Source organism: Rana temporaria, chromosome 10 (genome assembly GCF_905171775.1).
Source record: "Rana temporaria chromosome 10, aRanTem1.1, whole genome shotgun sequence".
Taxonomy (NCBI): domain Eukaryota; kingdom Metazoa; phylum Chordata; class Amphibia; order Anura; family Ranidae; genus Rana; species Rana temporaria.
Window position 1 is genome coordinate 74,452,472 of NC_053498.1, and position 13,347 is coordinate 74,465,818.

Below are 13,347 nucleotides of genomic sequence, written 5' to 3' on the forward strand. Positions count from 1 at the left end.
CCTAAAATATCGGCCTCAAAAATCAGCATCATATCGGCCATTGGCTGCCCCGATTTCTAAAATCAGGGAGAAAAACCCATATCGGTTGGCCTCTAGTTCAGGTGAGGAATATCTCTAGGGTTCAGACAGATCAGGTATGCCCATCGTGATACCTTTGCTTCTCTCAAGTGGCAGAACTACCAGGGACCGGGCCCTGGAGTTCCACCACTGTTGGGTGTGAGGTGTCAGCATAGGCCCTTCCCCCAGTATAAATTGGATTAGGGACTCTGTGCCAATTTCCAGAGCCCAGTGCCAGCACAATTTCCAGCCCTGGGCTCTGTTTACTTGCTAAAACGGACCATGCCAGCATGGTCCCCCCGGAAACCTGCCACGCATCTCTTGTGGGGTTCCTGGGGTCCAACACATGGCAATCACCCCCTCTGTGGCATCCAGCATGTCGCCCCATTGACTGCCTGCACAGTGCACACCTTGTAAAAAGGTAATTTTCGTGCCAAAAAATACATAATTTAATTTGTGTTGTGACCAGCTCGTAAATTAGTGTAATAAATAAATACAAAAAAGAGTGTATTTAAATTTAAGCTGCTCCCCTGTGAAATGGAGTGTATACCTCCTATTTAATGAATGATAGAGTGATAGGGGGCGCTATGGAGAATAAATGTCACTGGACAGTGAAAGTGGTGGGTACAACATAAAATGGCTCTTCTCAAGCAGGTGAATATAAACAATTCATAAAAGTGTTGATAACAGTGGAAATAATTAATATAAAAGTACAATTTGATTAAAAATAAATACAATTAGTGAGGTAGATAGTTTACAAGTGCAGTGTCGCTATGCAGGCAGAAACTGAATCTATATAAAAAGTCCAAAAGAATAGTGATGACTCATTAGCCGTGGATCACACAACAAAGGAGTGGATGTATTGTCACATTACTAATTGGATGCCACTGTGTGTGTTTCAAGATAATTCCAAGATAATTCTCCTCATTCAATAAGTGCCTCTGAGTGCTCCTTCACCATAACAACGATCGACACCCAAACGTGCTCATTAGTGGTAATGCGCTTACCAGAAATGGTGGACCTCTTTACTGAAAAAGATGGTCAAATTCACTTATGCAGGATAATGCCTGCATACATATCGTGCGTCACAGATAGTTGAATAGACACCTTTTCCTCCAGACGTTCAAAGATGGGACATGGAACAGAAAAACACTTCCATCGTGCAACCGGTTTTTATTTTAAAAGAGATTAAAAAAAACATGGGCCAAGTGGCCACTTACATTAAAAAGTGCCCATCCCGGCACTGGGTCTACAAGCCTATCAGTAAGGCACGGGTACCTCCACCTCCGTGTCGGCGTGTGCGTGCGTTCCACCGTCAGCTGCTACAGGTAGCCTGGTCACGCCGTTTTGATCGCCCAACCAAAGTAGCCTTTATAAGATGTGTGCACTGTAGCCATAAACGGATGGACATGGTCAGAAACAATTCTCAGGTAGGCCGTGGCATTTATACGATGCTAAAGGGTCCCAAAACGTGCCAAGAAAAAAAAAAAAATTCCCATACCACCAGCCTGAAACATTGATACAAGGTAGGATAGATCCATGCTTTCATGTTTACACCAAATTCTGACCCTTCCATCTGAATGTCGCAGCTGAAATCACGACTAGGCAATGTTTTTCCAATCTTCTCATTATATATTTTAGTGAGCCTGTTTGAATTGTAGCCTCATTTTCCTGTTCTTAGTTAAAGGGGAGTTCCAGCCTGTTTTTAAGTTTATTAAAAGTCAGCAGCTACAAAAAGTGTAGCTGCTGGCTTTTAATAAAAAGACACTTACCTGCTCCACGGTTCCAGCGACGCGCCGGCCGGGGCTCCGCTCCTCGCCCCCCCTCCCGGCCGGCGTCTTCATTCCTAGTGTGGGCACCCGGCAGTGACAGCTTTCGGCTTCACGGCCGGGCACCCACTGCGCATGCGCGAGCAGCGCGGCGCCGTCCGATTGGACAGGCGCTAGCCTACAGGGAGGGGCTGCAATAAGGCGATTAAGCTATTCACCTTACCAGCCCCTTGGCGGAAGGAGGAACAGGAAGTCCCACTCCTCCTGAAGTCCCCACTCCCCCCCCAAAAATAAAATTACATGCCAAATGTGGCATGTAAGGGGGCAAGGAGTGGATTAAGCAGAAGTTCCATTTTTAGGTGGACCTCCGCTTTAACAGGAGTGGCACCCGGTGTGGTCTTCTACTGCTGTAGCCCATGTGCTTCAAGGTTCAATGTGTTTTGAGTTCAGGAGATGGTATTCTGCATACCTTGGTTGTAACGAGTGGGTATTTACCGGCTCCTACCTCCGCTCTCCATCCTGAGATACCGAGGGGGACACGGAAGGGGACAGATGCACGGAGGGGGACACGGAAGAGAGAGGGGGACAGATGCATGGGGCAGCATTGAGAAGGATGGATGGGGACTGGAGGATAGGGGACAGTGAGCGGTGATTGAGAGAGAGGACCAGCTGTGGTTGTCAGGCTTAAATCTGTACAGGGTGATCAGTGCTTGTAACTCCTCCACAGCAGTGATCACCTCAGAACGACGCACTGTGTCATGCGGAGTTCCCCAAGGGTAACCACTGTCGCCTGTAATATTCAATATGTATCTACGCCCACTCCTTAAAATTATTAGTAACCAGGAGTTACTCTACCATTCCTACACCGATGACACCCAGCTTTATTTTCGCATCAGCAGTAAAAAGGATCACTATCTCAGACTAGAGAAATGCCTTACTTTGATAGAAAATTGGATGACCGAGAGTTACCTTAAACTCAATGGAGCAAAAACAGAAGCAAATGGAGCAAAAACAGAACAGCCAATTTGTGCATCCATTGTCATGTCTGAGTCAAAGGTGACTCGGAGGCTTTTGACTTTGGTCCTAGGGGTATCGATTTGTTCCAAAATGGGCGGGGGCGTTCATGACGCCGTCACTGGTCTCTTGCGGTTAGCAACAGCTAACCACAAGAGACTAGTGACGGCGTCATGAACGCCCCCGCCTATTTTGGAACAAATTATTACCCCTAGGACCAAAGTCAAAAGCCTCCGAGTCACCTTTGACTCCGACATGACAATGGATGCACAAATTGGCTCAGTAGTCAGCAGATCTTACCATGTGCTGCGCCTGCTACGCAGACTCATCCCCTTCATCCCAAAAGAGGATACATCGGTCGTCGTGGGAACAATAATCACCTCCAAACTCGACTATGCAAACGCCCTGTATCTCGGTCTTCCAAAATACCAAGTTGCTCGTCTACAAATCGTCCAGAACATCGCGGCACGACTGATAACAGGGAAAAAACCCTGGGAATCACTCCCTCCCTCAGGTCCCTTCACTGGTTGCCCGTGAAGGACCGGATCACATTTAAAGCCCTCTGCCTGACGCACAAATGTATTCAAGGAATCGCTCCCCAATATCTATGTGAGAAAATAAAATACCACAACCCCAATCGTGTTCTCAGGTCAACTAACCAAAATCTACTCCAAATCCCAAAGGCCCGTTATAAGACAAAAGGAGAACGGAGATTTGCAGTCCAAGGCTCCCGACTGTGGAACGCATTACCAACCGATATCCGAACGGAAATGAATCACCAGGCCTTCAGAAAGAAACTCAAGACCCACCTATTCTGAAGGCCAAAATTAGAAGGAAAATGGATACCAAGCGCCTTGAGGCGATTCAGTTCGCATATGTAGCGCTATACAAGTTTTTCATTCATTCATAAACGTAAAAAAAAAAAAAAAAATTGGGGATTTAAAATCCGATTTTTAGGATTTAAAAAAAATCTGGATTTTTATCAAATTTATTTTCATAAAATGCTTTTGGAGTAAAAATTGTTTTCCATTTAAAGATACATTAACCACTTCCAGACCTTAGGTGTTTTTCAGATTTGGTGTTTGCAAGACTAAAAGTTTTTTCTGCTAGAAAATTACTTAAAACCCCCAAACATTATATTTTTTTTTTTTCTTCTAACACCCTAGAGAATAAAATAGTGGTCATTCCAATACTTTTTGTCACACTGTATTTGCGCAGCGGTCTTACAAGCGCACTTTTTTTTGGAAAAAATTAACTTTTTTGAATTAAAAAATTGTTTAGTAACATAATGGGGTTTAAAAAAACAAAAATAAGTACAAAAAAAGAGCAAATGATCGCTACTGTAAGGGGTTCATTTTTTACTGTGGGACAGTGAAAGTAATATTTACAGTAGCGATTTGCTTTTTTGCACTATAAAGGGCCAATTTTAGTTGTTTTAACCCCATTATGTTACTGGCCGATTAATCGATTATGAAAATTGTAATCGATTAATTTCATAATCGATTAGCTGTTTCGGCCCTAAAATAGTTTTTGGGGACAGTGTCGCATGTCCGTGCAATTGTCAGTTAAAACAACGCAGTGCTGCATCACAAAAAGTTGCCTGGTCAGGAAGGGGGGTAAAATCTTTCCGGAGCTGAAGTGGTAAACAGCCAATGACACTCATCTTAGCCTCTGTTTGATCTGCAGGTCCCCTGGGGCTCATATGTGATCAGTTACGACACCAGCCATTTGATTGTTCGACAGTTCAGTTGAGTACACAAGCAACTGTGACAGTTACTCACTGGATGTCTTTATTATAAAGGTTTTGGGAAACAAATTGATGGGTTTAGTTTTGCTTTAATTTGTAAATCAAGTCCATCTAAATCTGCTAGTGCATTGAACACTAACCTCTTCTCAGGATGACAATACTGCTGTACAAAGGTGTGTCCGTTGCACCTCCATCCAGAGTGGAGATACCCCAAGACAGGAAGTTAGCAACTGGCCAGATCCCCAGGTCTTAATAGCTGAAAAAAAAGCCTAAACAAAAAAACGAATGCAGCCACTACATTTAAAGCGGAGTTCTGGCCACAATTTCACTTTTTAAATATAAATACCCCTGTAATACACAAGCTTAATGTATTCTAGTAAAGTTAGTCTGTAAACTAAGGTCCGTTTTGTTAGGTTGTTACAGCATTTAGACACTTTATAAAATAGAAATTGACTGGGGCCATCTTAAGCGTGGGCATCATGAAGCCAGACTGTATGACTTCCTGGATTTCAGCCTTGCAGATCTCACACATGCTCAGTGCTGCACAAGCAGTGTAATAGGTTTCAGATCAGGTTTCAGCACCTGTACTGTCCAAGTCACATGATTCTTCGAGACTGGGGAGTGCACAGTCTCCTGGAAAGTTACACCCACTACATTCCCAGGAGTCTGTGCGGTGTAGGTTAGGAAGCTTAAGCACCTAGGTGCAGGAAGAGGGAAGATTAACTATTCTGCCTAGCAACAACACTTTGAAGGCATCTAAAAAAAAAAAAAAAAAAATTCTTAAAGGACTAATGACATTTTTTTAAAACTACTGATGTAATGTTATATTTATGGGTGGAACTCCACTTTAAGAATTGGTATACTGCAGTATATTAAAATGTTTGTTTTTGAGTTTTAACCACTTAAGGACAGAAGGTGTTTTTCAGATTCGGTGTTTACAAGACGAAAACAGTTTTTTTTGCTAGAAAATTACTTAAAACCCCCAAACATTATATATTTTTTTTCTAACACCCTAGAGAATAAAATGACGGTCATCGCAATACATTTTGTAACACCGTATTTGCGCAGCGGTCTTACAAGCGCACTTTTTTTGGAAAAAATTCACTTTTTTGAATTAAAAAATAAGACAACAATAAATTTGGCCCAATTTTTTTATATATTGTGAAAGATAATGTTACGCCGAGTAAAATGATACCCAACATGTCACGCTTTAAAATTGCGCCCGCTCGTGGCATGGCGTCAAACTTTTACCCTTAAAAATCTCGATAGGCGACGTTTAAAAAATTCTATAGGTTGCATTTTTTGAGCTACAGAGTAGCTCTAGGGCTAGAATTATTTCTCTCGATCTAACGATCGCGGCGATGCCTCACTTGTGTGGTTTGAATACCGTTTTCAAATGCGGGCGCTACTCACGTATGCGTTCGCTTCTGCGCGCAAGCTCGTCGGGACGGGGCGCTTTAAAAAAAATTGTTTTGTTTTCTTATTTATTTTTATTGATTTTATTATTTTTTACACTGAAAAAAAAATAAAAATAAAAATATGATCACTTTTATTCCTATCAGGGCTGTGGAGTCGGTAGATAAATGTTCCGACTCCTTAGTTTTATGTACTTCCGACTCCGACTCCTCTGTATTAATATGCGAATGTATTTTATACATTCCTTGAGGGAAAGAAACGCAACCTACCACAGGACTACTGGCTGCGAAGCCAACAGTCTACTGTATTGCACAGTTTAAGCAAAATACAAACACAATGAAAACAAAAAAATTATTAATCAATCAATCAATCAAGTGGCTGGATAGTAGCAGCAGGCATAAACATCAGGAACAGGATCTTTACCAGTTCAAAAATACAAACCACACTATTTGGTTGTTTTAGAACAAAAACAAAGCTTATCTATAATGAACCAAAAACAAAATCTGTAAAACCTAGAAATGGTTTATATTAATCTTGAAATGTAGTTCTAGGCTTAGCAAATGCAAATCAATTCAATGTAGAGTTCTAAGTAAGAGAATTGCCTCTGCCAGATCCTCTTTCATAGAGGCTCTTAAGTCAGACTTTATTATTTTTAGGGCTGAAAATAATCTTTCGACACTGACTTGGGTGGGTGGCATTGCAGTAACTATTCTGGCCACATCACTAACGATCTCTGGATAAACAAGGATGGCTTCTTCAACAGTAAGTTTTGATGAGCGATCATACTTTTCAACTTCTTTTAGTGCTTTATAAAACTCCTGTTGGAATTTTTTTATTTGGACACTTACTGGTTCTCCAACATGCGTTCCCTGTAAGAGCAGAACACAACACTATGGAAAGTATAAGTATTGCAGCTCCTAATTGTGCGTTGCGTGCCATATAGTGAAGCACATGAAAAGCATGCTTCTTCACGGTCACTTAACGTGTTCGTTTTGCGGTTACGTGAGGCACTGCATGAATTGGTCTTTATTCTTACAGTAGAGAAGTCATTAATTATAACTTTTTGTGAATTGGGACATTTAAACTTGCTTTTTTTTTTTTTATTCCAATCTAAATTTAGTAGGAGTCGGAGCATTGTTTGCCGACTCCAGGTACCCAAAATTTCCCCCCCGACTCCTCGACTCCGACTCCACAGCCCTGATTCCTATTACAAGGAATGTAAACATCCCTTGTAATAGAAAAAAGCATGACAGGTCCTCTTAAATATGAGATCTGGGGTCAGAAAGACCTCACATCTCATATTTAGACTTAAATGCAAGAAGAAAAAAAAAAAAAAAAAAAAAAAAAATTTGTTATTTAAAAAAATGACAACAAAAAAATTGTCTCTTTAAGACGCTGGGCGGGACTGACGTTTTGACGTCACTTCCGCCCAGCAAAGCTATGAGGACGGGTGGGGGCCATCTTGCCCTCACTCAAGTCCTCACACACCAGGCAGCAGCATCCGATCTTTTCCGCCGCTACCGACGGCTCCGGTAAGTGGCGGAGGGCGCGGAAGAGCGGCGGGAGGGCCCTCTCCCGCCACCGATAACGGCGATCTCGCGGCGAATCCGCCACGGAGACCGCCGTTATCGTTTACAGGCTCGCCCACTGAAAAAATGGATACCTCGGTTGTGGCAGCAGCTGCTGCCGTTATCGAGATATCCATCTTTAAAAACAGGACGTATATATGCAGTGGGCGGGCGTTAAGTGGTTAAACCACCGTAAATTCCCCATCAGGTCTGCCTTGTGATTGACAGCAGTGGGTGGATCCCAAAACTGCTGTGAAATCTGCCCCTTGCCATCTACTGTCAATCACAAAGAGGGCGGGTGGACCCATGGGGAATTAGTCTCTTGGAGTTCTCCATCAGGCTCCGTCCACTGTGAGTGTTCAGCCTACCCCACCCCCCCAGCTGCTCAGGTCCTGTGCCGCCATGTTATTGCGATGTCTTAGAGAGGCGGCGGTCCTCCTGATGGCGCACTGCTAGGCCCACCCCCTCTTCCTTTGTGAACGAAAGACTAAGCCTCCTGGGATATTTGACTTGCATACCCCAGGAGGCACAATGCATGTCATTTGCCTAGACAAGCAATGTGTGAAGGAGTCGGGACCGAAAAAAAAACAAACAAAAAAGCATTATTGATGTTCCTGAAGTCACTCTCGATAAGTTTGGGGGATAAAACTTTTCATCATTTTTATTACCAGTCTCTGGACTCGTTCTATTTTATCAATATCTTATAAAGGCAACTCTGCACTTACGCTTGCAGGGGGCGCACGCCGCTGGTGGACCACTTCTGCTCTGATTATTCACAGCAGAAGGTGATCTGTGGGTGCCAGGCACTGGATGTGCGCCAGCGCCCGCTGATCTTTGGCAATAACCACAAAATTGAGATCTGCCTATGTAAACAAGGCAGATCTCTGTTCTTCCCCTAGTAAAAGCACCTCACACAGTACACAAACACATGGGCCCAGATTCAGGTAGAATGGAGCAATATTTGCGTGGGCAAAGAGCAAAGATTTTTCTCTGCGCCCACGCAAATATTTCCATTTGCCCAGCGATTCACGGAGCAGTAGCTCCGTAAATTGCGCGGGCGCAATGCTAATTAGCCCTGCGTAAGGGCGCCTAATGTAAATGATCCCGCCGGGGGCGGGAATCATTTAAATTAGGCGCGCTCCCGCGCCGAGCTAACAGCGCATGCTCCGTCGGGAAACTTTCCCGACGTGCATTGCGGCAAATGACGTCGCAAGGACGTCATTTGCTTCTAAGTGAACGTGAATGGCGTCCAGCGCCATTCACGGTTCACTTACGTAAACGACGTGAAATTTAAATTTCACGGGCGGGAGGCGCAGCTATACTTTAGCATTGGCTGCGCCTGCTATTAGCAGGAGCAGCCTTATGCTAAAGGCGCCGTACGGAAACTCCGTACCTTGCGTACGCAGGGCCCGCGCAACTTTTGTGAATCGGTGGTAGTATGCAATTTGCATACTACACGCCGATAACAAAGGCCGCGCCCCCTAGCGGCCAACGCAAGAATGCAGCCTGGGATGTGAAGGCATAAGGAGGCTTATGTTTGTCACATCCTAGGCTGCATTCGGTGGAACGAGGTTCCTGAATCAGGAGCACTCGTTACACCGGAGCAAGTAAGCACTTGCGCCGCGCAACTATGGTTGCGTGGGCGCAAGTGCTTCTTGAATCTGGGCCATTGTTAGGCACACAGTTACCCTTGGATTGCCCCTGATGTTAATCCCTTCCCAGACAGTGTTATTAGTACAGTGACAGTGCATATTTTTAGCACTGATCACTTCATTAGTGTCACTGGTTTCCGCAAAGTGTCAGTTAGTGTCCGATTGGCTGCCTCAATATCGCAGTCCTGCTCCAAGTCACTGATATTACTAGAATACAAAAAATAAAGTAAAAAGTTCCATAAATATATCCCAAAGTTTGTAGACGATAAAATGTTCATGTAAATAAACCAATCAATATACGCTAATTGGGATTTTGTTTTAACAAACACAGAGCAATAAATATTGGCCTAAATTTATAAATACATTTGTTTACATTTTTTTTAATTGGATACGTTTTAAAGCAGAAAGTAAAAAACATTGGTTTATACTTTCAAAATTGTCGCTCTTTTTTTAGTTTATATCGCAAAAAATAAAAAACACAGGAGGTGATCAAATACCAACCACCAAAAGAAAGATCTATTTGTGAGAAAAGTTGCCAAATTTTGTGTACACTGTGCAGTTGTCAGTTGGGGCTCATGCACACAGGACGTTTTTACAGCTGCTGTTAGACCCCTTTCACACCGGGGCGGGGGTAAAGCGCAGATATTTTTAGCATCGCTCTACTGTCGTTTTTGCACAGGTTTTCGGCTGCTTTAAACCCTCGCTAGCGGTTCAAAACGTTTTTTTCAACTGCCTCTAAACGCTCCTCCACGTTAGCCTATGTGTCCATGAACACAAACTGTCAGAGGCATAAGGGCCCTTTCACATTGGGCCGATCAGTAATGATCCGGTCCATGTGTCCGCAAAGCTCAGCGGGGATCCTCCGTAAAATCCCCGCTGAGCTGGCAGATGACAGGGCGGTCCTCGCACACTGTGCAGGGACCGCCCTGTCTTTCCTCCGCTCTCCCCTATGGGGGATCGGATGAACACGGACCATATGTCCGTGTTCATCCGATCCGATAGACGATTTCTTCCGTCCGCAAATGCGGATGTTTGCGGAGGCGGACAAATTACGGGTGTCAGCGGATGTTCATCCGCTGACTCCCGTAATCACATAGGGACCCATGTATGTCCCGTTTTCATCCGCAAACGGACGGATGAAAATGCGGACATACGGTGCGTATGTGTGAAAGGGTCCTAAGCGTTTAGGGACAGTGGGGAAAAAAAAAAAAAACATGACAGCCTGTGCTTCCAGGAGAAGTAAAAACTAAAAACTTGGTTAAACACATGTAACATTTTTACATTATTGTGAGTGTTTTTAACGAATTTTTTTTTTAGCGCTGCCGTTTTTAAAACGTCTTGTGTGCATGAGCCCTTAATCGCTTGCCGCCCGCCGCACACAGATATACGTCCGCAGCATGGCACGAGCAGGCAAAAGGATGTACCTGTACGTCCCCTTTAAGGAGCGGTTGTTGCGGGCACGCAATCTCCGTGAGCGCTCCCGCGGACTTGATCGTCTCATGGCTAGATAGAACGGGGAGATGTTAGTGTAAACACAACATCTCCCCGTTCTGCCTAGTGACACTGTCACTGATCGTGTTCCCTGTCATCGCGAACACGATCAGTGACGTGTCACAGCAAGCCACGCCCCCACAGCAAGAATCACTCTTTAGGGAACACTTAACCCCTACAGCGCCACCTAGTGGTTAACCCCTTCACTGCCAGTGTCATTTTCACAGTAATCAGTGCATTTTTAAAGCACTGATCGCTGTAAAAATGACAATGGTCCCAAAAATGTCTCAAAGGTGTTCTAAGTGTCCGCCATAATGTCGCAGTACCGATAAAAAAAAAAAAATTACTAGTAAAAAAAAAAAAAAAAAAATTATAAAAATTGTATAAAAAACAGTCCCCTATTTTGTAAACGCTATAACTTTTGCACAAACCAATTGATAAACGCTTATTGTGATTTTTTTTATACCAAAAATATGTAGAAGAATACATATCGGCCTAAACTAAGGAAAAATTTTTTTTTTAAAATATCTTTGGGGGATTTACAAATCGTAAAAAGTAAAAAATATTGCAATTTTTTCAAAATTGTCGCTCTATTTTTGTTTATAGCGCAAAAAATAAAACCTGCAGAGGTGATCAAATACCACCAAAAGAAAGCTCTATTTGTGGGGAAAAAAAGGACGTACATTTTGTCTGGGAACCAAATCGCACGACCGCGCAATTGTCTGTTAAAGCAACGCAGTGCCGAATCGCAAAAAGTGGCCTGGTCCTTTAGCTTCAAAATGGTCCGGGGCTTAAGTGGTTAAAGTAACGGGGAGGTGTATCACAACAAATGGCCTGGTCGCGAATGGGGGGGTAAATCTTCCAGAGGTCAAGTGGTTAAAAGGGTGTTACCAACACTTCATCGAATTTCCCCTCCCCTGCATGCTAAACCAATCTGTTCCCAAATTCTGCCCCCTGCCCCAATGACATTGAGCCATACACGCGCTATTTAGTGCCCAATGCATTAGGCCCCACTTGCGCTTATGTGCATTTTTTTGCGCACTTGTGCGGCGGCACTGGGCAACCGATTCACATGATTGGCCTGCCCTACAAGCAGCAAATGCGCCAAAGTATCTCCCGCACCTTATTTGGGTGGTGAGCCTTGCACATTCGCTATCCGCATCAGGGGTTGGCATTGAGAAATAACATCAGTGCAAGTGCTGTGTGCACTTCTAGGGTTGTGTGCAAAAAATATAAATAAAATCCTGGAACACACAGGTGTAAAAGAATTTAGAAAAAAAGTTGAAGAATATCTGAGGAGTTGCCCTCTTGGGTATGCTGTGTGAATCCTCTCAGGTGAGGCTGCCATGGTGAAGTCCAGTGAGGTAATGAAGTAGGGATTACCTCACCAGTCACCTCACCGTCTACAGCCCAGAGGAGAACACCCCCTCCCCTCATAACAAGAGACTAAGAGAAGGCCCGATGTCAGGCCTGTCCCGGGGCCCCCCTCCTACACTCAGAATATGAGGGGCCCCTATACTCTCCTGTACCGGGCCAGCTGACAGGACGCAGCCAGTGACAGTTCGTGCGCTCCGGCCGGCTGTGGCCCCGGGCCCCCAGGAGGCTCTCCGCTCTCCTAGCCGTACCCTATAACACCCCCGAGCCCCCTCCTTACCATGGTTGCAGTTCTCACGGCCGGTTATTACGCCTTTCTGCCCGTTCTTTGGACTCCAACAGCCCTCTCAACAATATGGCAGTCCCGGGGCCACGTCTTCAACAGGAAGAGACGTAATGTCCGGGGGAAAGAAACCTAGTAATGGCACGTCTGACAGGGGGAGGCGCGGGCGGCCATGTTGGATGAGGGCAGTGCGTTCTCTCAATGACGTGTGTTCCGAAGTCCGTGAAGGGGATGATTGTGTGTGGAACACGTAGACGGTTTATACGTTCCTACCTACCTGGGTGTTCACAAATATATATTATACTCTATGGGACGAGGTTTTATATCATGTCCAGAGCTGTTCATTAGAAACCTGAGAGAGAAGTCATTTGTGAAGGAGGAATCGTACATTCCCTGCAATCCTCACTTGTTTTTGTAGCTAAAATTGAGCAGATTTGCGCATTTTTGGCACGTTTTTATTCCCTTAGAAATTAATGGAAAGGCGTAATTTGCGCATTTTTGTGCGTTCACTGTGTTCCACAGTGTGCGCGATTTTCTGCTCAAATAAACATAAAATTAAAAATAGTAATAATAGATGAACAAATACATGTAAAATAAATACATGAATAACTAAAAATCACCATGAATAAAATAAATTCATAATGTATAATAATAATAATACATAAATAAATAATAATTAACCCCATACCTTAAAAATAATATTATTATTAATAAAATAATAATAAACACCCAAACAACAACCACATTTTTTTTTTATTAAAGCAGAGTTCCACCCTAAAATGGAACTTACGCTTTTCGGAATCCTCCCCCCTTCTGGTGTCACATTTCAGGGAGGGGGGGGGGGGAGATACCTGTCTAACGCAGGTATTTGCTCCCACTTCCGGGCATAGATCTACGTCATATCCGGCCCCTCCTTTGGACAGGTAAGTGTCCATATTTTAAAAGTCAGCAGCTGCAGTATTTGTAGCTGCTGACT

At 43.9% G+C, this 13,347-nt stretch overlaps 1 protein-coding gene across 1 annotated transcript in view; it reads right to left on the reverse strand.

Annotated features, from left to right (window-relative positions):
• ARCN1 (archain 1) overlaps window positions 1-12,491 on the reverse strand; it is a 37,699-nt gene extending 25,208 nt beyond the window's left edge. Inside the window, exon 1 of the mRNA XM_040325491.1 lies at window positions 12,369-12,491. Coding sequence (XP_040181425.1) covers window positions 12,369-12,371 — 3 coding nt within the window. The 5' untranslated portion in view covers window positions 12,372-12,491. The remainder of the gene's footprint in view (window positions 1-12,368) is intronic.
• Between the last annotated feature and the right edge of the window lie 856 nt (window positions 12,492-13,347).